The following is a 22,530-nucleotide window of genomic DNA, read 5'->3' as shown; positions in this document are numbered from 1 at the left end:
CAGACCCAACACGCCTCGGCTGGAAACGTGCAAGAGAGACGGTGAGGAACATAAAATGCTTCCAGAAACACACACACACACACACACACACACACACACACACACACACAGTAGACCATAAATTCCAAGCGCACTGACATTTAAAACACCTTCCCCTTTTCTTTTGGAGTGCAAGACGTAATGTTAAACGAGGGGGTGCCTGCAAAAGTTCTCCCCGGTGGGGATGTGCAGCCCGTATAAGGACAGTCCCTGCTGATGCAGGCTGCTGCCACCGCCGGCCCGCCGCCCGACCCACAAGTGTTAATCTAGCGGACCGAACGTCAGCCCGGGGCAGGGGCTACGCAGACTGCAGCGGATAACAGGATGCGGAAGCGCAGGATGGTGAACTGCCACGCCAAGATCAGCACTTACCAATTAGACAGAGGAAAGCGCGGCTTTATGAAAGCCAGGCATTAAAAGTGGAGGAGGAGGAAGCTTGGAATGCTTCAAGTTTACAGAAGTACTAGCGCACCTTCATTTGATCATTTAATTAAAAATAATGAAAACTTCAATTATGCTATAATCATGTTTTGTATAATTGAATACTACAAACATCTCTCTTCACCTAACAGGCACATAAGCAGCTTCATTAAATGATCGTTAACATGCACAAAGGAAAAAAAAAGACACAACAATGTAATATGAATCCAAGGTCACAGCAAAGTTGCAGTTCTTCATAAGAGCCACAAATATGCCTAAACATTTTCAGTGAACATATTAGTGAACGTATGTTAACTCAATCCATAAACATATTGAAAAACCAAAAAAAATTATTCAAGCTTGTACACATACAAAAAAAATACATGTCCATCTTCTAAATCATTACTAGCCTAGCTGCCGTTGTCATGATCACCGTCCTGATTGTCACTGTTTACAACGAGCAGGGGGTTCCTGTCAGGAAAAACATCTAAGAACGTCCGTTGAATGGTAGCATTCACCGTGGAGGATCCGATTCGGTGTTGGGGAGTGGGCCGTGGTTCCTGTTCCCCCTCCATGTTCTCCACATCCCTACTGCTTCTGGAATGTGCACCCTCAGGCTGTTCCAGTGAGATGCTCAGCCCCTTTTCCAGACTCTCTCCCAGTTCCTGGATGAGTTGCTTAGGGACGCTGGGTTTCCTAGTCCCACCTTGTAGACCGGAAAGCTGCAGGGGTTCCTTAAGAGTGGGTGAGACTGAGGGTACGTCTGGCATAGACGGAATGGGTCCTGATCCTACATCATCATGTTCCTCTGTCTCTTCGGAGCTTGAGTCCTCAGAGTCCTCGTCACTATCCTCTGAGGAACTGCTGTCAGATGACTCCGCACTATTATTTTTCTTTTCCTCTTCCTCCCTTAACACACATTTTGCAGCCTCTTCCAGCTCCTCCAGTTCCAGACCCAGGTCGCCCTTCTGCAGTAAGCCTTTTCTCAAGGGATCAGCCAGGGAAGTCAAGTTCTTAGACCTAAAAAAAAAAGATGAAGATGAAAACTGGATTCACAGCAGTTGAACAAACCGAGACCTGCAACAGCCAATGACAGAAAAAGCTCATCTTAAATGGATGAGCTCTTAACAGTAATGTGATAGACTAGGTCCGCATGGGAGGTTAAGTGTCTCTACTCAAGTGTACATAAAACACAGTCTGAAGAGCATTTATTAAATCTATAATTTAATGTGGACTGCCACCAAAAATAGAGGAGAGTATTATGCAGGGTGGAACCACAAAAAGACAATTTACTTCCCCTGAAGGACAAATGGCCTCTGATGGGTAATGCGGCAACTTTACCACAAAAAAAGAAGCTAGTTCTATAGGAATCGGTGCTTTAAATCAAAGTGTTACAGAAGGTCTGTCTTTTGAGGGACAGACATACGAAGATCTTGGGAGGAGAGAAGAAAAAGTCCTGCCAATCATGGACCAATCACTTTCAATCCTAGAGTGACTAAATCCTTATTTTAAAAAGCAGACAATCCACTACTCCAGGAGGGGGAGGAAAAGAATACATGTAACAAAAGTAACTTCTCTGAACAAATGTGAGACTATGCAGGATTCTTCCCCTCAGCTTCTGCTGAGGATGACTGGCTAGAGCTTTTCTTCAATAGAAAAAGGGAGGAGGAGAGGGGGCAGTAGTCACAATAGTAAATGAAACTCTTCAATGGCGGTGGTGTAAAGGATTCAAGTTGGGGTACATGCATTATTCATGGGGAGTGAAGAAAAAAAATTAAATAAATAATAAAAAAAAAAAAATCATAGAAGAAACGAGAGAATGAGATTCACTAAATGGAGAGCGAGGAAGGAACCAGCATGAGCTCTGCCAAAACTCAAGTGGCCGCCTACATTCAATGCAAACTCAGTGGACTCTGGAAAACCGGGGAGCGCGTGTGTGTGTGTGTGTTAATTGCCATGGTGATGAGTGCATTTGACCATGTTGTGTTAGGAGTGTAGGTGCCGAACTCAAGTCATTGGACGATGAGGACCTCAATTAAGCCACTGCTGTGAACCAACCGGCCTCTTCATTACTGCACCAAGGTTCTAATGAGCTCCCACTGCACCGAGCTCAGTGCTGCTTGAGCTGCAGACTATGAGGCCATGAACAGGGCCTTGACGTTCAAAGAACTCAAGAGAAGGCATCTATATTCTCACACACACACACACACACACACACACACACACACACACACACACACACACACACACACACACACACACACACACACACACACACACAAATGCTACCCAATATCAGCAAATATAGAAATGACGAACCTACAGGAATTATTTAACACTTTAACACATTTAAAAATGTAAGGAATCAACTTGCTTGTAGGGTTAGGATTAGACCTTACATCCCAGAAGACAATACAAGCGTATAGACTAGAGACCAGACATTTGGAGTCAATCACTGATTTTTCTGAAACTTATTACAATTAGAAATACTTGTAAATCAATTAGCCACATAGGTTGAAACTATTGATATTTCAGGTGTGCGTTTCATTTATTGGCATTCACTTAAATGCTCGTTTTTATGAAATACTGCAGTGAATCTTCACATCGATTCAGTTGCAATTCTACTGTACATTGTTTCATTACACTTCAACAAATGTAACTAGTCACTTACATTTACTTTAATGGTTTGATAAAAATTCCTAACAGACCAAACTTCTGGCCAGTAGTTTTCTGTAGTTTAGTTCCAAAACAAGACTGGATAGGCGTCGCTGCTCGGCACAACTCCCTACCATACCGGCCCCCGCGGCAAGTTGCCGTGGCTCGATAAAATTCCTCTAAATTTCCTGCAGAAGAGCACTTCCAGGCCCTCCTGCAGAAGAGCCACTTCAAAGCCCCGTTTTCCTATTCCCCCCGTGGGAAGTCATTATTGAGTTAGCGTTAGCAGTGGCGCGCTTGTTTTCTCTGCCTCGCTCGCAGCTCTGTGGTGGGAGAATGGGCGCTTGCGGTGAAGACAAAGGCTCCTTTTTACCATCTCTCCTTTTGGGGGAAGGATAATGTTGTACACAATCCAGTCATTACCGCGCCACTGTTGTGGCTTGACTTAATTAACAGAGGAGGGGCAGCTTTCAAGGATGAAGGGAAAAAAAAAAAGACAGAGCCAGTCATGTTACAGCAGAGCAACAGTAAAAGGCGTATGCTTACTGTAAAATAAAACAGCCTTTTAAAAATATTTAATAAGGAACCAATTAAAAATACACAAAATACACAAGATATTGGGCATTATTTTAAACGTGTAAGATACTGCTTGGTAGTATCTGTATCTTGAAGAAGAGAAACTTCTTGCTGTGTAATTATTTGTCAAAACAGAACATTATGAATCTCAGGAATGATACGTTGCCATTCTGGAATACTTAAGCTAACGCAATAAACCGACCCGAGTTTGTTCATCACTTTACCCGTGTTGCACTGAGCCAGGTGGCTGCAGCCGAAAAGTAAAAAAAAAAAAAAAAAAAAAAAGAAACCCACCAGAGGGAAACAGACAGAGGGATCGAAAGAGCGTAAAAGAGAATATCCGCTAATAAAACGCACAAGGTGACTTAACTCTCGAGCTCATTTATGAAGCGAGAGCGAGAGACTGTCTGGAAATGCACCTGTGCTCTAGCTGGGTTGGGTTTCCCAGAGGCCCAAAAGGCATAAATTGTTTTTATTACTGCTCCACATTTTTTCCACCACCCGGACTGCTAAGTGATTTAAACACTACACTACAACACACACGTCCACTAGCAGGGGCCGCTGGCCACAGGCCTTTACAAAACCTCTGACCCCAGCTGGCCCCTGAGGTACACTTGCTGGAACCCACCGCAGGGCCGACATGGTCCCCAGGGCCCAGCGCTCCTCTGAGCTGTGGGAAGCAGGCAATATCTTCCTCTTGATGGGGTCAAGCAGAGAGCTCCTCCTCTCAAGACCCTTACCCCCCCTCACCCTCTCCTCCCCATTCTCCCCTCAGGCAAAGGAGCAGAGAGGAGTTAAAAAAAAAAAAACACACACACACACACACACACACACACACACACACACAGGTTGCCATGGCGCTGCTCAGGAATTCAATTGACCCAATTAGCGGCTGTTTGTGGAGAATGGAGAACAGCCGAAGTGGCTGCTAGGAGGTGGGCAGGAGGGCAAGGTTACAGCCCAGTTTATTAAAAACGTAGCCACTGTAATGGTGAAGTGATTCTCGGATGTACTGACTCAGGATCAGACTGCAATGGAGCCACTCCAACCCTATGGCAAGGAGGGAGTGAGGGGAGGAGGAAAATGAGTAAGTTGGTCTGGAGCCTCTTGGCATGGTTACTTGGCGTGCACCAGATTTCCTAACAAAGCAACGAGAAATGAGTAACGGTATGACTGTTCATCTAGACCTTCCAAATTCCGCCTGTAATTCATAACAGGTTTCAGGGTTGCCAATGGCCTTTTGAACCAAGAATAGATATTTCCAAGCTGGCCAAAGGAGATGGGGGACAAAAAATGGATACGGTTTAGAAAAACAAAAACTGTATTTAAAATTTAAGATGTGGTCAATGCTAATTTTTCTGCTTGCGATTCATTAAAAAAAAAAAAAAAAAAATATATATACATATATATATATATATTTTCCCCACCAATTGTCACCTAGCAAACATTAGGAGAGTTACTGAGCCAGCTACAGCTGCCAATACAGTAATTTGGTTTACCATGCTTTTCAGGAATATCAGCTAAAGGGAATGAATACGTGCAGGAATTATAAGGGGTTAGTATGAATTTAAATATAAGCATTGTGGTTTACAGATTTTATGACCTCATACATCAAAGGTCTGCGTGTATGGTGTATGACCACCATTCAAAGGCATGTACACTAGGTAAAGTGAGATGATGGTGGAAAGACAAGTAAGAACCAAGGATTAAATTAAATCTAATGAAATATTTGTAATCAAAATGATAACACTATATAATGACATTCTATGCTCAACAAGACTTGGTCTGCAAAAAAAAAAAAAAAAAAAAATTCTCGAGGGGCTATAATACAGACCAGTTTAGGTTAAAAATGCATTTCAAAATCAATTAAGAATCTTTTTTTAAAGCATTTAATACTCTGGAAGTGCATTAAGGAATCATTGCGGTCTCCAATGATTGATGTTTTTATAATGCCGTTAACTCCACAGCCCTACTCAAGCTCCTACCTGTATTCATCCACCTTCCTGCCAAGGATTGCTCAGGCTGTCCATCAATGAAAGTCACAGCTGCAATTCTGACAGTTCCATGTGAAAACCATGACCCGATATGGAACTCGAAGTGACCATGGCAGTTCCGAGTACGTGCAGCAATTTCCACCCTGCACTACTGATGTCTCCCAGTGCAAATGTAAATCTGGTTTGTCCTCGTTCCAAGATGGGACATGACCACAGGGTTTTAAATCAAACGGATGTCTTTACGGTGCCATAAATCTGAGACCTGCATCGCAGAAGTCACAAAGACTGTAAGAGCAGAAATGCAGGGGAGGAGGCAAGAGAGTATAAATTAGCCACAGCACAGACATCTATTAATTTCCTCCCCTATCAGCACATCTGATCGTGTCTGTCAGCTGACTGGAGAGGCTTGAGAGATAAGCGGTAAGCAGATTAAAATCACGCATAAAAAAAGCAGCAATCTCTGAAAAGCGCCAACATGTTTTTTGACAAAGAAAAAAAAGCAGAAGGGAGAAGAGGAGGAGAATATCCAGACAGGAACAAAACAACTGAAATAGCCTGTCATCAACCCTGTCAAGAGAGACGTCACAACAAACCACATATGATTGCGTAGCCTTCTCTATGCAAATCAAAGCTGGAGGGATTTGATCAAAACGGCACATGAAAGGGCATTTCCCACCTGCCATTTTGCATGAGAAGTCAGGCTGCTTGTGAAGACTCCTTTGAATAGAGGAGTCAAGTCTTTCAAGAGATAAGAGCCTCAGGTAAGGAGGCTGAAAATTGAATTGTACCAAGGGATGGAAGCTCTCGTGTAAAGACGTTTGAAACGAAAAGACTGCAACCTGGGTGGTGGTGTCAGGGTGCATAAATGCAATCATGTTACCAATGCAAATTAATCTGAAGTTGATACCTAAACGTTGACCTATGTTTATACTCTATGATCCCCAAACACCTGCACCACAAATGTACTAAAAGATGAAAAATAAATTATTATAATTAGAATCACATGTTTTATGATGGGACTGTGAAATACAATTACTTCATAAGACTAAAGCTAAAAACAATTATATTAATGAGTGTGGGAAAGAGGCTCTGAGAAATGATCCGGTACTGGGTGCATTAAAATATTTTCATCTGGTTGAACCTGATTCATACTCAGAGATTGGTCGAGATTCATACAGAAAAGGGATTGTCTCTGGCAAGGATTAATTGTGCATCAGTAGCATAAGTCCACACATAAATATCTAACCTGTTAAAATAAATGCAAAAATGTTAATTTACTTTGGGAACCAGTAGCAAAAAGTATGAATAAACATCTAAAAGTCATCCGGTAATCACAGGTCAGTGCAGACAGTGCCATGGCCAAGGTCTTCAAGTCACCGATGCAGATGGTAGCGGAGGCTAGCAAGCCTGGTCAAGCTGACATTTAGTTCAGCTCTTCAGTGTGGGGATCCGGGGATAGAGGGCACTCAACCTTGGATGCCTTTCCTTGACTGTAACCAGGGTGAGACTGATTGAGTTTTCCTGCACAGCGGCAGGGCTGCAGCCATAAGAGCAGTAGATAACGTGAGGACAAACCCCCCGCCCCCACACACACTCTCTCATGACGTGCTCCAGCTCCCGGCCACTCATTTCAGGTGGCTATTATTGAATGTATAAGTCTTTTTCGGCATCAACTGCTGGTGAAACGAGAAACAGAAATTGAAATCTTGAAAAACACGTATACATAAAATCAAATCCCCATAGACCTTTTATCAGGTCTGGCTCTGGGCCTACAGCATCAGGCACGCATTTTTAAATTCGACTCTTAGCCCTAGTCAGCCCTAGCTCAGCCCTAGTCAGGAAGAGACATTCTTAACTAGTCAGGTCATTACTGAATTATGTGCATTTAAAACATACAAGTATTTATAAAATATGGGTGAGGTTGAAGGGAGGAACAACTGGAACCACAACCACAATTTTTTCCTTATTATAAGTAATTTCAGTGCAGTAAATGCCTTGAAATTAAGAGGCAGTTCTCTAGGTGGTAAAGCAGACCTTCAATGACTAGTATCTGGCTTTTCTTCAAATCTAAAGCTATGAAAAATGATATGACAATTGACTATGATAAAGCTAGACATTTCGAAACCTGGTGTGATGACTGAAAATTATACCAATGCCCCATTAGCCAGTACAGTAACACTGACAAACGTGTCATGTTTCAGAATATGTTTGCACATACGCAGATGAATAGCACTGCTTTTGCGTAAATCTACTGAGTCATGGACACAGCAATGGCATGTGGGAAGAAATGACAGATGAAATTGGGCAGTGCAGCTAAAATGACTCGGGCTCACTACTATCAGCGAATAACAATTTTCCTGACACTTACATTTACAATTTTAAACCGGCAAATAATAAAACAATGTTGATTAATCAATGTATAGTGGTCACTCAGTCTAAAAAGTCAGGACATGATGAAGACTAATTAAGACTAAAATGACAGCTGGACGCAAAGACTAGACCACGAAAAAACGGTATTTTCTGAAATGTTGTTGTCCACACGGACATGCACAGAATGTCCCAAACGTTGTTTTAATCCCCCTCCACACCTGTAAGTGCCACTGCGTCTTGTTTTGAGTCTAGTTCTCTTTTCCGATGTGTACTAACGTCCAGAACACATCTCCAGCCTTGTCTAATTAGAGAGGTGCTTGATCTTTCTTGTAATTGATTTATGAGGTTCTGCAGCCGCTGCAGGAAATTGGACTAAAACGTCAGGGGTGTGCATCAGACCTGACGCAGAAATAAAGCCGCTTTCAGACCAAACATGACGAGCACTTTGCTTTGATCTGAAGAGCTATTTTCTATGGCATGCACGGCACAAGAGTGGTATTGAAGCAGTCTTGTGGGTGCACCACGTTCACAAAGTTAAAGCCTATTTTGCGCCGAGCCCCGTGGCAGGAGAAATAAAATTTGCTGTTTATTGTGAAGAAAAATTGCAAACCTCACGGCGAGCGCAGCGCATGCTACGTTCCGTCCAGAAGTGGCTTTACTTTATATAGCTGAGCTTGGTCGAGATGAGTCTGTGTTGATGTGAACTCAATGACTGAGCAAATAATCCTCGGCCAGTGCTGGTTTTATGTTGAAGAAATCACCTGCCACCAAAAACTACAGCCTGAAGTATATCTACTAGCACAAGAAAGTGAAAAATTCCGTCTAAGGCCCCCGTCTACCGAGCTTGTCACGATAGTGAAATTTCAAACTCAATAATGAAACGAACAGGGTTTCATCAAATTTAATACCCTGCATCGAGGTAGTAAACTACATCTGTCCATGGTCTGCAGACTGGGTGAGGGCTAGATGCTCTTATAAAATAAGATACAATATTAATTGAATTGTAAGCAACATACCATTACTTGATATATAAAATTTCCTTCAACATAGTTATTTTCTTAGCTTTTGTCAATGTAAAAGTTCACTTTATGAGATTAACATTAATACGAGTTCCCGTAGCCTGTCTATGGTCCTGCAGTGGCTACAAATGCCAATATGTATAAAGAGTGCTTTGGTCATTCTGTTTCAACATTCAGAGAGCGGCAGCTCAGATGGCTGGATCTGGAATTTAGCCCCTTATGTAGTCATAAGGGAAAAGGTTACATCACGTTTCTCAGGCTTTGCTCGCCCAGAGAATTGAAAAAGTGAATTGTGAAAAAGTAGCTCTACCAACTGTGACGGCTTGCAATTGTTTGATGCAGTTGCTCGGTGACTGGATGTAAAAAAATACTTACTGGATGTAAGTCAGTCTCACAACCTAAAGAACCACTGGGTAATTTTATGCAAAAATGCTGACACGACTTCCTGTCTACACCAAACATTGTGGTTGTTGAATGGTGTTGATGATGGAATTTCCACGAATGCGTTACTTTCTTTTCTATAGGAGACTTTCCTCCTCATTAGCATTTAAAGCTACAGACAAAAAAGCTTCCTGGGTCATTGTGGTACTGGGTCAATGTGGCTGTAATTCTGGCCCAAGGCTGAATTTTGGAAGGGGACTTCAGATACAGTGTTACGGGGACCACAAAGACCTATATAAAAGCAAAAGAATTTTTCAAGTTAAAGAACTTTCAACAGATATTACCTGTACTGTTGCAAGCTATTAGGGGGTGACTGCGATATTGCCCAAGGCAGCATCAAGGATGGGGCAGTAATCATGGGTATGGGACATAAAAACATAGGAACTTAATAGATGAAAAATAAATAAAAAAAATAAATATTTTTATTAAGTAAAAACACTACCAAAAACCACCACCACATGTTAGGGTGAGTGGAAATTTAATATTGTAACATAAATTAAATATCTTTAGGCTCTATTAGCTTGTGCAAATATTCAGTTTTCTTTGGCGAATGCTCAAGTAACAGTCTCCTGAAAGTTTAAAACACTGTATAATAATGGAGTATAATTTGGAGTGAGTATAGTTTGTTTCAAATATTTTGCTTTAAAGCACTTATTGTAAATGGGGATGTTTAGGCTTTCCCCATTCATGTGGATGATATGCAATATTCTTCCAGACACTGCTCTTGCTTTATACATTTTTTAGCAAGATTGGTGCTGCAGAAATAATGCCGGAGTTGTCGTTTATAGAGTCTCTCACATAAACATTTGGTCAAGGGGAAGAGCTGCCTGCTGCAATGCCTGTTGAAAACAGTTGAAGTCTGCCGGCGATTTTCGTGAACACAGGGGGCCAATTTGTCTTTGGATTGAGAGAAGAATCTAGAGCAGACACAAAACCTAAAACAAACTGCACTCAAAACAGAGAGAACAGGCCATGACCTGAACCAAGGTCTGCTTGTTGCATGGTAGCACCATCTGCCCTGCCACAGTGGTGCCTGGAAAAAGGCAGCTATTGAAAGCACAGCCCAGCGTGGAGGTGATCCATCAGCTGACAGGTGTACAGAGGCTGCCAGCTGTTTCCCCTCACAGCTTGTTCCCAAGTCTAAATTCATCGTTATTCACTGAATGAGCCAGATGACACATATCGCAATGTAGTATAGTCAATAAAGTTAACGAAAATTAACATCAAGACAATATTTCCAGACAATACGTAACAGCACATTTAAGGCTTATTTCAAATCATATTCATTCTGCACAAAGTACACTAGTCGAGAATGGGGGAATCAGCCAATTATATTTGAGTATATGACAGGGACAAGAGGTTCTCTAAAAATGTAGAGAAAGTTCAGATTTTTGAGCCAAGGCTCTTAATTACAACAAGGTCCAAAGTGTGACAGGGTTGCACTGAGATGGAATTTCAAATGCTTTCAGTGAATGTTTTCTTTTCTCTGTAAGAGTATGAACACTCATGGTCACAGAAAATTATTTAATGGTTCTTGCGCTATTCTTCACTTTTTTATGTCCACAGAGGATGTCAGGGCAGGGATTTGGGTTTTTTTCATTTTTAACTGTAAGACCAACGTGATTAATTATGTGAAACAAGCAACTAAATAAGGTTCATTAAATATAATGTGGAAACCAGCATGGAAGGCCCTTGTAAGACTTTTTTTTTCTCAAAATAATCACCATAATGACAGGTTCAGTCCAAGCGATGGGTGTTTTATCAGGGAAGGACGATACAAACCTTGCTCAGAGTGCATATTTGACCAATGGGCTTCAGAACTACCAAAAGCCTTTAGGCTGAGAATACCCATTCCTGTTTCTTGTAGGCAGATTAATAACCCCATTTGTCAATTCAATGAGATGCTTCTAGTTCATTATTAAATGTATTATTATGATCTTGTTGTCCAGGTAATTGGTAAAACCTCAATTACACAATATGTGAGCATCTGCTGGGGAAAATATATATATATAGAGATTTGCATGGGTCTAGGCATATTTCTCAAACTTTCAAGTCTATTTCACTGTAGAAAATACCCTTCAGATCATGAGTCTAGAGAAAGATTGTTTTAATCTGAAAACCATATGAACGCTAACTGCAAACAGGTGGGTTGCTTTCAGTTAGGAAACTTGTTTCTGGAACTTGTTTGTTCACAGCCTATTTTGAAGTCTTAGTAAGAAATTGTGTTAAATATTTTAATTTAAGAATGGGAGGAGGTGGACTTACTTTGCCTTCTGGATCCAAACGCAGTAGTCTGTCATGTAGAGATCGTTCAGGATATAGGCTGGATCGTTCTCTCTGAAGATTCTGTGTATGTCCAGCAAGCATTTCAGGATACAGGATTTCCCTAAAACAAAGGAAAAAAATATTTTACAGGAAACCATTGTTCAGTCCCAGGAAGCGTAAAAATGGTGGCGACTTATACTTTACTATTCATCCAAAAACGGGTTTTGCATTGACCAAAAGGCAGGAGAAAAGCTGTCTGGAAATTCACTCTAGGAATCAGAGCCCTTTTGCAGCTGAGTCACCATAAGCCCACAGGAAACCGTAATCTTACACCAGGGTGAACCGGCAGAAAGACTATTTGAAAGTGAAATATCAAGCCATCATGGTACTTGAAATATAAAGAGATCACATTGAGTAGTGATGCAGTCACTGAAACTACAAGTCTAAAAACCAAGGATGAAAGGCAGCTGAGATGTTTTAACTTCACCTCCACAGTCTTCATCAAAGAGCAAGAGACAGACTCACCTCACATGACACAAAACAGGCTTAAACACAGGCTTAAAACACAGGTTAAGGCCACCAAGTCCAAGGCGTGCTGCTTGTTGACCCAACATGAATCAGGTGTACGGAGGGCAAAAAAAATCTGCTGCTGGGCGTGGCTGATGGGCGAGTTGGCCGAGCGCAGACCCTGGCGCTGAGAGAGCGTCCTCCACGCCCACAGGGCTGGCAGGCAGCGCACTGAGGCATTCCAGCCCATTCAAAACAAACATGCCACTCATGCTGAGGACAGCCTTACACAAACATTTGGCTCTCATTTGAACAGCAGTTGTTAAAAGAGACTGAGAAGAAATGGGGGTAACAGAAACCTGAGGCTCTGGACCCCTCCTTCCATCACCCTGTTCAGCCAGAGGAACTACTTTTGTTTCATCGGCAAACCAAAAGGGCGTCTCAGAAACCCCAGTCTGCTTTTTTTCCTGTTTTTGTGCTTTGACTGCAAGCTGAGCAAGTTAATCATGCGCTGGGGAGAGCCAGCGAGAGGCGGCACAGACAGTGAGGCGCAACAGCAGGGACTGCCACGGGAGCCCACCTGATCTCGTTTATCAGGCCCCCTTACCCACACTGCACCGGGGCGGGCGGGCAGGGCATGCAGATGAATAACGGCATCTGTGCTTACAGATGCCGCCACAACCACACAGCTCCACAGATGACTAAACAACAATATATATATAATTTTTAATGCACATTGGCAGGTGTCCATTTTTATAATAAAATGGTGATATCGCTTATTTCATCATTTCATTGTTTAGGTAAGTTTGTAAAAACTACTGAGGTCCTCTCACTTGTTAAAATTAAAAATGTTAAAAAATAAAGGAGCTGTAGAACTATCTAGGTCATTTCCAGGTCTATTTCTCGATGTCAGTGGTCCAGTTTGGAATCTAGGAACTACACGAAGTTTCAATAAGCGTTTTACAAGATCGCAGATTGACATCTTAAAATTGACAACATAAAAATATAATATAATACCACACAGAGAGATGAACATTTATATCATCAGTTTTAGACTCCTGAGAAACAGTTTCTGCATTCACAACCTCAAGAGCTCTTGCTAATCCTGCCGAGAGAATGCTGGATTCTGCCGCCAAACTAAGTTTTAAAGGTCCATTAAGTGGAAAGACACTGGCAGTGGCTTGGTCTTTGTATTCATTAGCCATTTTATGGATGTTTTATGCAGTACCAGCCTGCAGTAACTTCAGAAAGCGTGTACTGCAGTGAAAATTTGCCAGACAGCCCACGCGGCCGCCCTACTCGAGCTCAGTCATATTTTGGCGTTGTTGAAATGTGAGTCAGACAATGTAGGCCCTGGTACCGAATGCTGATTGCTCAACATCACAGTAGGTGGTGCTGTGCATGACGAGGCACCTATATTTTGAAGCGGTGATTCTTAACTCATTACATGTTAAGCCTCAATTTTAAGACACAATGAATTTGCAATGAACATTCAGAATGATTCTCTGTATTACAATGACTTCTAGCAGTCCGGAACCTACATCAGTCATGTCCGCTTAGGATTTTCAGTAATTTACTAGGGTCATTCTCTATTCATTCTTTGAATACCACCCAGTTGGCATCATTTTGGAATAAAAAAGGCCTAATCAGGTAAAATGAAGGACCATGAAATAATAATCACATACATATATATAAGAATGCAATATTTCACAATTATTTGCTGTATATTAAAATGTGTTCATTTATTTCACAATTTTATGTTGTTATTATATAAAAATCGTTCTTATTTATTTATGTCATTACGTTTTACATTTATTTAATTCTGTACACTTTGGAGTTCCATAGTTAACAACATTGACGTTATTTCTGTAAATTGCCGCAGCACAATAGCCAAGGTCCCTGCTCACAGTGAGTACAGGGAACACTGCGGTTCAGAGTATAAAATCTGCACTAATGTTTCTATTACAATTCAGCTGAGATGAGAAATCATTTAACTCTAATTGGGGGGTGGACCGACCATGCACTATAATGCTGCACAGCTGGAGTGTCAACTGCACTTCAACCCACGCTGCTCTGAAACCACCACATTCATCACTAGGCTCTACACATAGACGTAAGTCTAGTTAAGTGAGGGCTGGAAAGAAAACATTGGCAGGAGGCGCAGACATCCATAGCACAAACGACACATACCACTGACTGCCCCAAAGCCAAACATGCTTTTCCCATTTGCCTTCTCCTCACTAATGAATTACTACGAGGTCACAGCATTCAGGAAAAATGTGCGGCCAGGATGTGTTATGACTGTGTTACAGTTCATTACAGACAGGCACAACATTGATGATTGTAAATCTGCAAAGCGCCATCCAAGGAAAAACGGTCGACTTTTTGTGTGCACTGTGCTTGATGTGTATCACAATGACAAAAAACTAAATAAATCATTTGTACCTTCAGTAAGTGTGTATTGACCTGAAATTTTGCCAGACCACCCAACTACAGCTCAGTCTACCTCGGGTCATTAATACTTTTACACCCCTGATTGTGATGTGGGAGGTTAAACACACATTACACAATGTGTGGAACAAGTCACTTTCCTACTCAACAGGAATGACTGGGAGTTGGTTGTTAATGGCAACTAAATTCTTGTGAAGATGACATGAGGCTGCAGGCCCGGGGCTGATAATTTGCACTCTGACATCACCAGGCTCCACCTGCTTCTTTTTGACATCCTGCAATGTATAGATTCTGCCGCTCATCACCAGCAACCCCTCCCTTGTCCAGCTATGGTCCGCTAGCACATCTCATACGGAGCAGGACAAAAAAAAGCAACACAGAAAAGATACTTCCTCTGGTGATGTGTTATCTTAAGCCTGTGTGTGAGAAACTGTTACAGAGAAAACCAAAGGGAGGGATGGAAGGCAAATTGCAGGAAAAAAAGTAAAAGTTTGTTAGGCCACACAAACTCATGTAAAATGATCACTTTCAGGTGAATGTGACTGCTTAGCTGGATCCCTACTTATCTTGGCCCTTCTCTGCATCAATATCGGTTGCACATTAGTACGGAAAAAAGGTGACCTGGTGAAGAGGGAATTAAATTACGAACAAGAGAACGTTAACCTCACTAGACCTTAGTTAAAAGGGCAGTAACAGATATAATCGGTATCACAATCACTCACCTTGTACCCCCCCCCCGTGAAGACCATCTGTTCTCAGTCTCTCTCTCACATACACACACACACACACACACACACACACACACACACACACAGGCGCTTGTGTGCCTGATTTAATGAAGTACGCACCTGCTAATCCAGGTTTACGGGCTCTCGAGTTGCACTCATTTAGTGGGTGCTAAAATCAACACGGCGCCGGATAATCGCGCCGAGCTGCAGGCTTGGCATATTTACACAGCGGCGCTTTTATCTCTCCGCTGCGCTTTGATTTAAAGATTACGCCTCGCTTCCAGATATCAAAGTCAATAGCCCGTACAGTACAAATCCCAGCCTTCCGACTACGTGCGCCGCCGCGAGCCGGAGGCGGCAGTCAGAACCACAGCAGCCACCAGGCGGTTTGTTGACTCTGCTGTCAAGGACTGCAGGGAGGCGAAGACTGATTGGGATGCCGGCACGCCGAAGACGAGAGAAGCACTGAAGACGTTACAGCCGCCGCACGCGGCTCAGCCTCTCCAAGCACGACTCGCTTGGCGGAACAAATTATCGGGAGTGACTAATTGCCCGGTCCCGCAAGCCTCTCGACGAGGAGGCAGATGATCAATCGAACGTGGCCACGATTAAATAATAACTCCGGCGCAGAGTGACGGGCTGCTGCGGGCGGCTGAGACGCCAGAGATTTGTCCTGAACGTGATCCTGCTACTGAGCTGACAATTACAGCTGCTTTATTAGTTTATGCTCAAGGATCAAGGACAGCAGTCACTCTGCGGCCTTTACGTTCGCAATACCGGCAGATAAACCGGAGCGTTGGGTTTCCCTCGCTTACCCTAACAAGCTCAGGTAACCCAACCAGCGACCGATGATGTGGGTCAGCAGCACATGTGCTGCCTCTTGTGAAGAAGAATTCCTGTCTGTACAGAAAAACTGCGGTAACACATACACAGAAAAATGACTGAGATTACACACTAATACCATGTACAAATTAAATATTGCTTCTAAGATCATGAAATTGATTCTTATACAGGAGTTTTACAAAATTGTTAAAAAATGATTTGCTACGAGAACAATTGACCCGCAGCAATACAAAGTGCAGTCAGTCATCGCCTTCACCCACAGCGCATGCAGTTAATAAAGGACGCAGGAGGAGCAGATTCCTCCATCGCTCTCACCTGCCTGGAAGATCCGAGCAGCATCTTGCACAGCAGTGGTCACCAAAGAGAAGTGTCTGTAGAGAGGATAACACAAAGCTCTTCTTCCGAAAGACACCAGAACATCCTGCAGGGAATGATAGTTCTGAACCGCCCCCCCACACACACACACACACACACACATAAAAGAAATAGGGAGATATAAAAAAAAAAAAAAAAAGTCAGTGCACCGTCTTTGCGCAGTTTTAAGTCATTTGACCTGAGAAAAAGAAAAAGTCAAAGCCAAAAAAAAAAAAAGAAAAGAAAAGCCAGACAATCCTTGTTCTTTGCAAGGCTGAATAAGCACGGCCCTCTTAATTACTGTGATTTGTGCTCTAATTGCTCGTAATGACTTCCGTTTTATGGAGGGCAGGCAGTAGAGCAACTCTTAAACACCTCTGAAGCAGCAGTCTTAATTGTTAGCAGTCCAGACAAGTCTTCCTGCCAGTGGGCAGAAAAGGAGGAAAAATTAAAAATCCGCCTCCTCCTCCTCCACCGCAACCTCCTGTTGGCTCCTTGTCTTTCGCTCTCAGCTGCTTGTACAGAGTCTGCTCATCCTTGCATGCCATCGAGCCCCAGGAGCTCCCTGTGGGCTGCTTCACAGCCTGTTGAAGCAGGGCGGGTCGGGCAGGGAAGGAGAAAGGAGGAAGCGAGTGGGAGCGCGGAAGCGCTCTTGCCGACAGCTGGAGGATGTCATTAGCACCTCCCCCATTATCACCATTAGAGTGAAGAGCGGCTCTCCGATTACCACTCCTCATTGTCTGCTCTGCCGTGGAAATAAATAAATAAATAAAAAGGTGGGAATTAAGGGCTTGTGCAAGGAGAGAAGCATGAACGCACCCACTCAGGTCTCGTTTTAGCCCCACACACATCCAGACAGCATGGCTCAATCTACCTCTCTTGTTCACGCTGGTGATACGATCTTTAACACCCTTCTTTCATCATCTGCAGATTCTGTTTGCCTACATTAACCTACATAATTGTTGCTGTTGTTCAACTGATGGAAAATTGTTCCAATAAATTTTCCCTTCCCAAAAGCCCACATCTTCATAATGATTGAAGAAAAGTATTTTCCCGAATATCCTGATTTATCCTGAATTATCTCCAATTATTAGAAAGAGAAACAGTGCAAGAATGCAAGAAAACTAACTTCATTTATACAATACTGGTTTGGAACTTCAAGATCAAATTTTTAAGGTGCAGTATTGTCTCACATAAGACATTAGAATTTCCTTCAAAAAATGCTGTCTTTAATATGTCTACACATTTTCCCCTCGTTGGCTGGTTACGCCCACCGTGTCCTGTAAATAATTTTTTTCAAGAATCTTCAGGCTGTGAGGGCACTGAGAAGTAACACACAGCGCAGATAGCTCTGCTTTAACTGGAGTCGGCTTGAGTTCAGGATGCGTTCTCAGCCGAGATCTACACACCCTGTAAATAAAGGATTGTTGCAGAGCTGTCAAGGATCAACTCACAAACTGTCAGGTCAAGATCGATAGCTAAATGCTATCTGACTATCCACTAGGGCTGGGAAAAGAACTCGATATTGCAACATATTGTTGTGCTCTCTGATGCAATAAATAAATCGATACACTAACGGCCAATATCGATATTTTATTACAACACAAAATGATTAATTAACCCGTTGTCAGTGTCAGTCACAACCCAATATCTACCATTCTGTTTGCGGGGGGCACTGTTCGAGTAAATAGGGGTAAAGTGGTGCAAACAGCGGCCAGTGAAGAACACAAGATAACTAACAACAACAGAGAAGAAGCGCAGAGAATGGTGGGGAAAAAAATAAAAATAAAATCAAAGACCCACCCACTAGTTTCCACTCTAAAGTGGGTTTTACGAGACAGTCGACGGAAAGGCACTGGACAAAGACTATGCAATCCGCAAGAACTGCTTTGCAAAGATAAAATATAACAGCAACACTACGAATCTGCAAGTGCACCTTGTTCGCCATCACGGTGAACTACTCTCAGGTGATCATGAGGGCAAACCAAGTACGTTACAGTAACTTACTACTGACGTTTCAGTATCATGATTTACTCATGTTAATTAATGTTCATGTTGTTTTTTAATGTTCGTGCCCTTTTATCTGTCTAGCTGTACAGTGTTTAAAAAATAAAAAAATTACTCCATAATGTCCCCATAACTGACAAGTGAGAAAATCTTCCCTAGTTCTTGTGCATACAGAAAAACGACAGTAGCAAACCTACTGTTCATAGTTAAACGTAAGAATTCGGGGAATTCTGTGACACACACATGAATCACTTGAGCCTTTTCTGTTCCTTATTGCCCACTGCTCAGACATCTTCATGATACTGTGCCACTTTAATATAGAGAACTGAAAACCGACTCTATAAATTACGTAGACAACAGGAAAAAAATTCTCCGTTTTGATATAAGAGATGTACATCCGTGCACAATATCAACAGATTCTCTATGTGATGTATGTGAAATTTACATACCTCAAGCCAGCTCAAGGTCCCACTGAGTTTTCTGATCGTCCACGAAGACTCCACCTGCAAACAGAGAGGGGTCTGTCCTGACACCATGTAAAAGGATCAACCTCAAAGCCCGGGGCAGAGCAGCTCTGGAGACCATCACGCGGGCATTAAAAAGCCTGGAAAGTCCATGTGATCGAGCCCAGGGCCACCTGACTGACAGCGGCACACTGAACTCATTAAAAACAGCAGCTTTCATCAGGAGAGCTGAACAGCGGTGAGACCTCGGGCTGGATCTGGCCATTAAAGAGCTAACGCTTTTATCAGAACCTCAATAACCCCAGGCGCCGTGTTAATGTAACGGCAGTAACACGCCGCGCACAACCATTCAGGCCGTAAACCAATTCCTCTGTGATATGAAAAAATTCGCCTTGGGGCTAAGAAATCGAAGAACAAGTATTTCAGCATGGGGAAGACCGCAGTAATTACACTGCACATATGAAAAAGAACATACAAACGCCAGTCAGAGGACTTCTCAGGGGCCATGCAGAATCGTACCTCTTTATCTCATTCACTTTCTATACAATTTTTACACATTAGACACTATTTTAGACACTGATGACAAACCACTTATAAAACACAGACTGGCCCACTTGACGTTGCTGGACACACTGAATAACGAACAACTAATTTTCTCACTGAGCCATGAGTTAATTCTTAACCCGAACAGTTCAATAAATGTACAATACTATTCATAAGGGACACTATTTTCAGATCCTGAGGAGACCTTATCTTACACTTACAAACGACTGCTTGCATAGACAGATTGCCTCTTTCATAAGGCAGATATTCATAAAAGAACTTCAATCAAGGACTTTACTCACTCTATTACAATATATTTGATTATTATTCTCTATAAAAATTTTGAATAACCATTTCTGCGGAGTAAATGCTGAAGACTCAGTCACTGTTCAGATTACTCCATATTATCTCTATAGCTGACAAGCCGCATGGCATTTTGACATTGCAGTATATTTCACAATAATTAGCTGTATATCAAAATGTGTTTAATTATTTCACAATTGTATATTGTTTTGTTGTATCATTCAGTTATTTAGTCATTATGTCATATCTATTTATTTAATTTTGAAAACCTTGGAGTTCCATAGAAGACACTTGTATAGGAAGGGTACAGCTACTACAATATTAATTGCATCATTCTTTGTGGGACACCAAATACACTTGGGCAGAATACCCAGGTATATTAAGTAAAGACACTGTTAAAGCATCACACACTCGGCCTAGAAAAGCCTATTTCATGTTATCACTGATAGACAAGTTGTTCAACAACATGGTCTAAGAAGGATAATCCATTCATTCAAAGGTGTTGTCTAACAGAAGAGGATTCGGTTTTCACATAAAAGGAGTTTGTAAGCTTAAAAACTCATAACAGAAGGAAAAACCAACCCATGTATAATGAAAAACCCAAGCAAAAGCTGTAGAAAAGACGAAGTGCACTCACATTGAACTCTCCCTCTGTAGTGCGCACTTCATAGGTATAAGCCAGGATGATGTCCACTAGACTAAGCCACACGTGGTGGAGGCTCTGCTTGTCCAGGTGGTAGGAGCGGTTTGTGAACTTCCTCATCTGTTCCTTCTCTTCCTCAGAGAACATGACCACTAGTGACACAGAACATGGAACACATCAGTTCCTGGGAAATGCAGAAGAAATCCTCACACAAGCTAGAGTAAAGACCAGGCAAAAAGGACATGGTTTTTGGAAAGACCTACCCACACTGCCCACAATCTGTTGACTATAGGTGCTTTCTTCATTCCCCAGACAAAGACACAGCACATTTCTAGAGAGGATGAAGCTGAAACAACTTCAGCCACTTACCTGTCATGCATCTACAATTAACACATATTACACATATCTATAAATAAGCTAAACGGACATGGACTAAACAAGAGATATCTGCATGAAATGAAATGAGATTTGGAACTGGATCTGTTCAGGGTGTGTGTGTGTGTTGGGGGAGGAACACAGTGCTAGGATCTGAAACCAGTCCTGTAAAACCTGGGTAAACAGCAGGAGCAAAAATCCAGAGTAAGCACTTTCTCTGCAGCTGAAATGTGAACCCTTCTCCCACTCACCCACCTCCCTGCCTGCCTGTCAACCCCAATATGGAGCCCCTGAACGTGCAGGAGGCTCTGGACTGGGGGCTGGAAGACTTAACACACACACACACACACACACACACACACACACACAGAACGACAGCGGTCTGGAATGGTCGACTCTGGCTAGTGTTTTGATCCTTGGCTCTGCTGCGAGGTGGATTCCTGCAGCATGACGGCAGCAGGGGCCCGAATGCAGCACCGCCAAGGCACTACCTGGATCCCACTTCACTCTTCAGCTCAAATGAGCCAAGCCAGAGTCAATCAACTCGGGCGACCCGCAAAACAGCACGGCCACACATCCTGCCAGCAGCCGGCACCCAACTTCTACAGCAACGACAAACCGCAAACCACAACCAACCCAACCATACTAATGTCACATTACTGTACCCTGAACATGAATAAAGGATCCACAGCAGAACATACAACTGCCCTGATACGCAAAGACTATCCATGCTCATCCATCCATGAGCTCATGACAGCCTGCTCTCATTACACTGCCATAACATGAGCAAATCATGAAGTCAAATCATGAAGATTCGGTCCGGTCAGTAAGTTGAGGCAAATCATGTCCACAAGACAAGTCTGCCCAGCTGAACACTTGAATTAAAGTGCTGATCGTCTCTCTACATGTTTAGTTTGGTAGAGGGCGTGGTCCCAACATGTCTACAGCAGATCGTTTTTTGATGTTAGTGAACACCCCTGTGCAGAAAAGCTAGAACCAAGTGGAGCATTTATGTATAAGTGACATTTGGGTGAAGTCTTCCACGAGCGAGATCGCTTTTCCAGGCCTTAAAGCAGGCGATGTTCAAAGAATTTTGTGGTCGCAGAACATTTCCCCTAAATTCAGGGCAAAATTAGAAGAGTTTTGCTACAATAATAGTGCTCTCTCATCACCTCAATCATTCAGAGTAAGAATGTAATCTGAACAGCGTTCTTTTAAAAGGTCTTTAAATCTTCGCTCGAGCAAATAGCGACGTGCACAGTCAATGACCAATAGATAAGCTCTGCCACAAACAAATCCAAACTAGAAAAAAAAGGACTACCCTGGCTGAGAAAAGGACAGAAAAGAGAAGTCCTGTTAATAGTGCCGCATGCGCGATTCAGTCTTAGCAAAAATATAGTCTTTGACGTAAAACTTTATGATTTGAGGGTATCAGACTTTAGTCTTTCCGTAATGTCTGATGTATGGGTAGCATTACTTCAGTGGAGAACTGGTTTGAAGACAATAGTTGACATTTATTTCCCTCAACACCTC

At 42.5% G+C, this 22,530-nt stretch overlaps 1 protein-coding gene across 2 annotated transcripts in view; it reads right to left on the bottom strand.

Annotated features, from left to right (window-relative positions):
- Nucleotides 1–508: 508 nt before the first annotated feature.
- Nucleotides 509–22,530, bottom strand: part of LOC114783673 (protein SHQ1 homolog) — a 32,255-nt gene continuing 10,233 nt past the window's right edge. For both annotated transcript variants that reach the window (XM_028969189.1, XM_028969190.1), the window contains exons 8-12: nucleotides 20,617–20,774; nucleotides 19,119–19,172; nucleotides 16,624–16,747; nucleotides 11,780–11,900; nucleotides 509–1,479 (exon numbers count right to left, since the gene is read on the bottom strand). In XM_028969189.1, the coding sequence (XP_028825022.1) occupies nucleotides 870–1,479; nucleotides 11,780–11,900; nucleotides 16,624–16,747; nucleotides 19,119–19,172; nucleotides 20,617–20,774 (1,067 nt within the window). In that variant the 3' untranslated portion in view covers nucleotides 509–869. The remainder of the gene's footprint in view (nucleotides 1,480–11,779; nucleotides 11,901–16,623; nucleotides 16,748–19,118; nucleotides 19,173–20,616; nucleotides 20,775–22,530) is intronic.

This window comes from Denticeps clupeoides, unplaced genomic scaffold (assembly GCF_900700375.1).
Source record: "Denticeps clupeoides unplaced genomic scaffold, fDenClu1.1, whole genome shotgun sequence".
In the NCBI taxonomy this organism is placed as follows: Eukaryota; Metazoa; Chordata; class Actinopteri; order Clupeiformes; family Denticipitidae; genus Denticeps; species Denticeps clupeoides.
The sequence above is the reverse complement of the archived record's forward strand: the minus strand, read 5'-3'. Positions and strand labels throughout refer to the sequence as shown.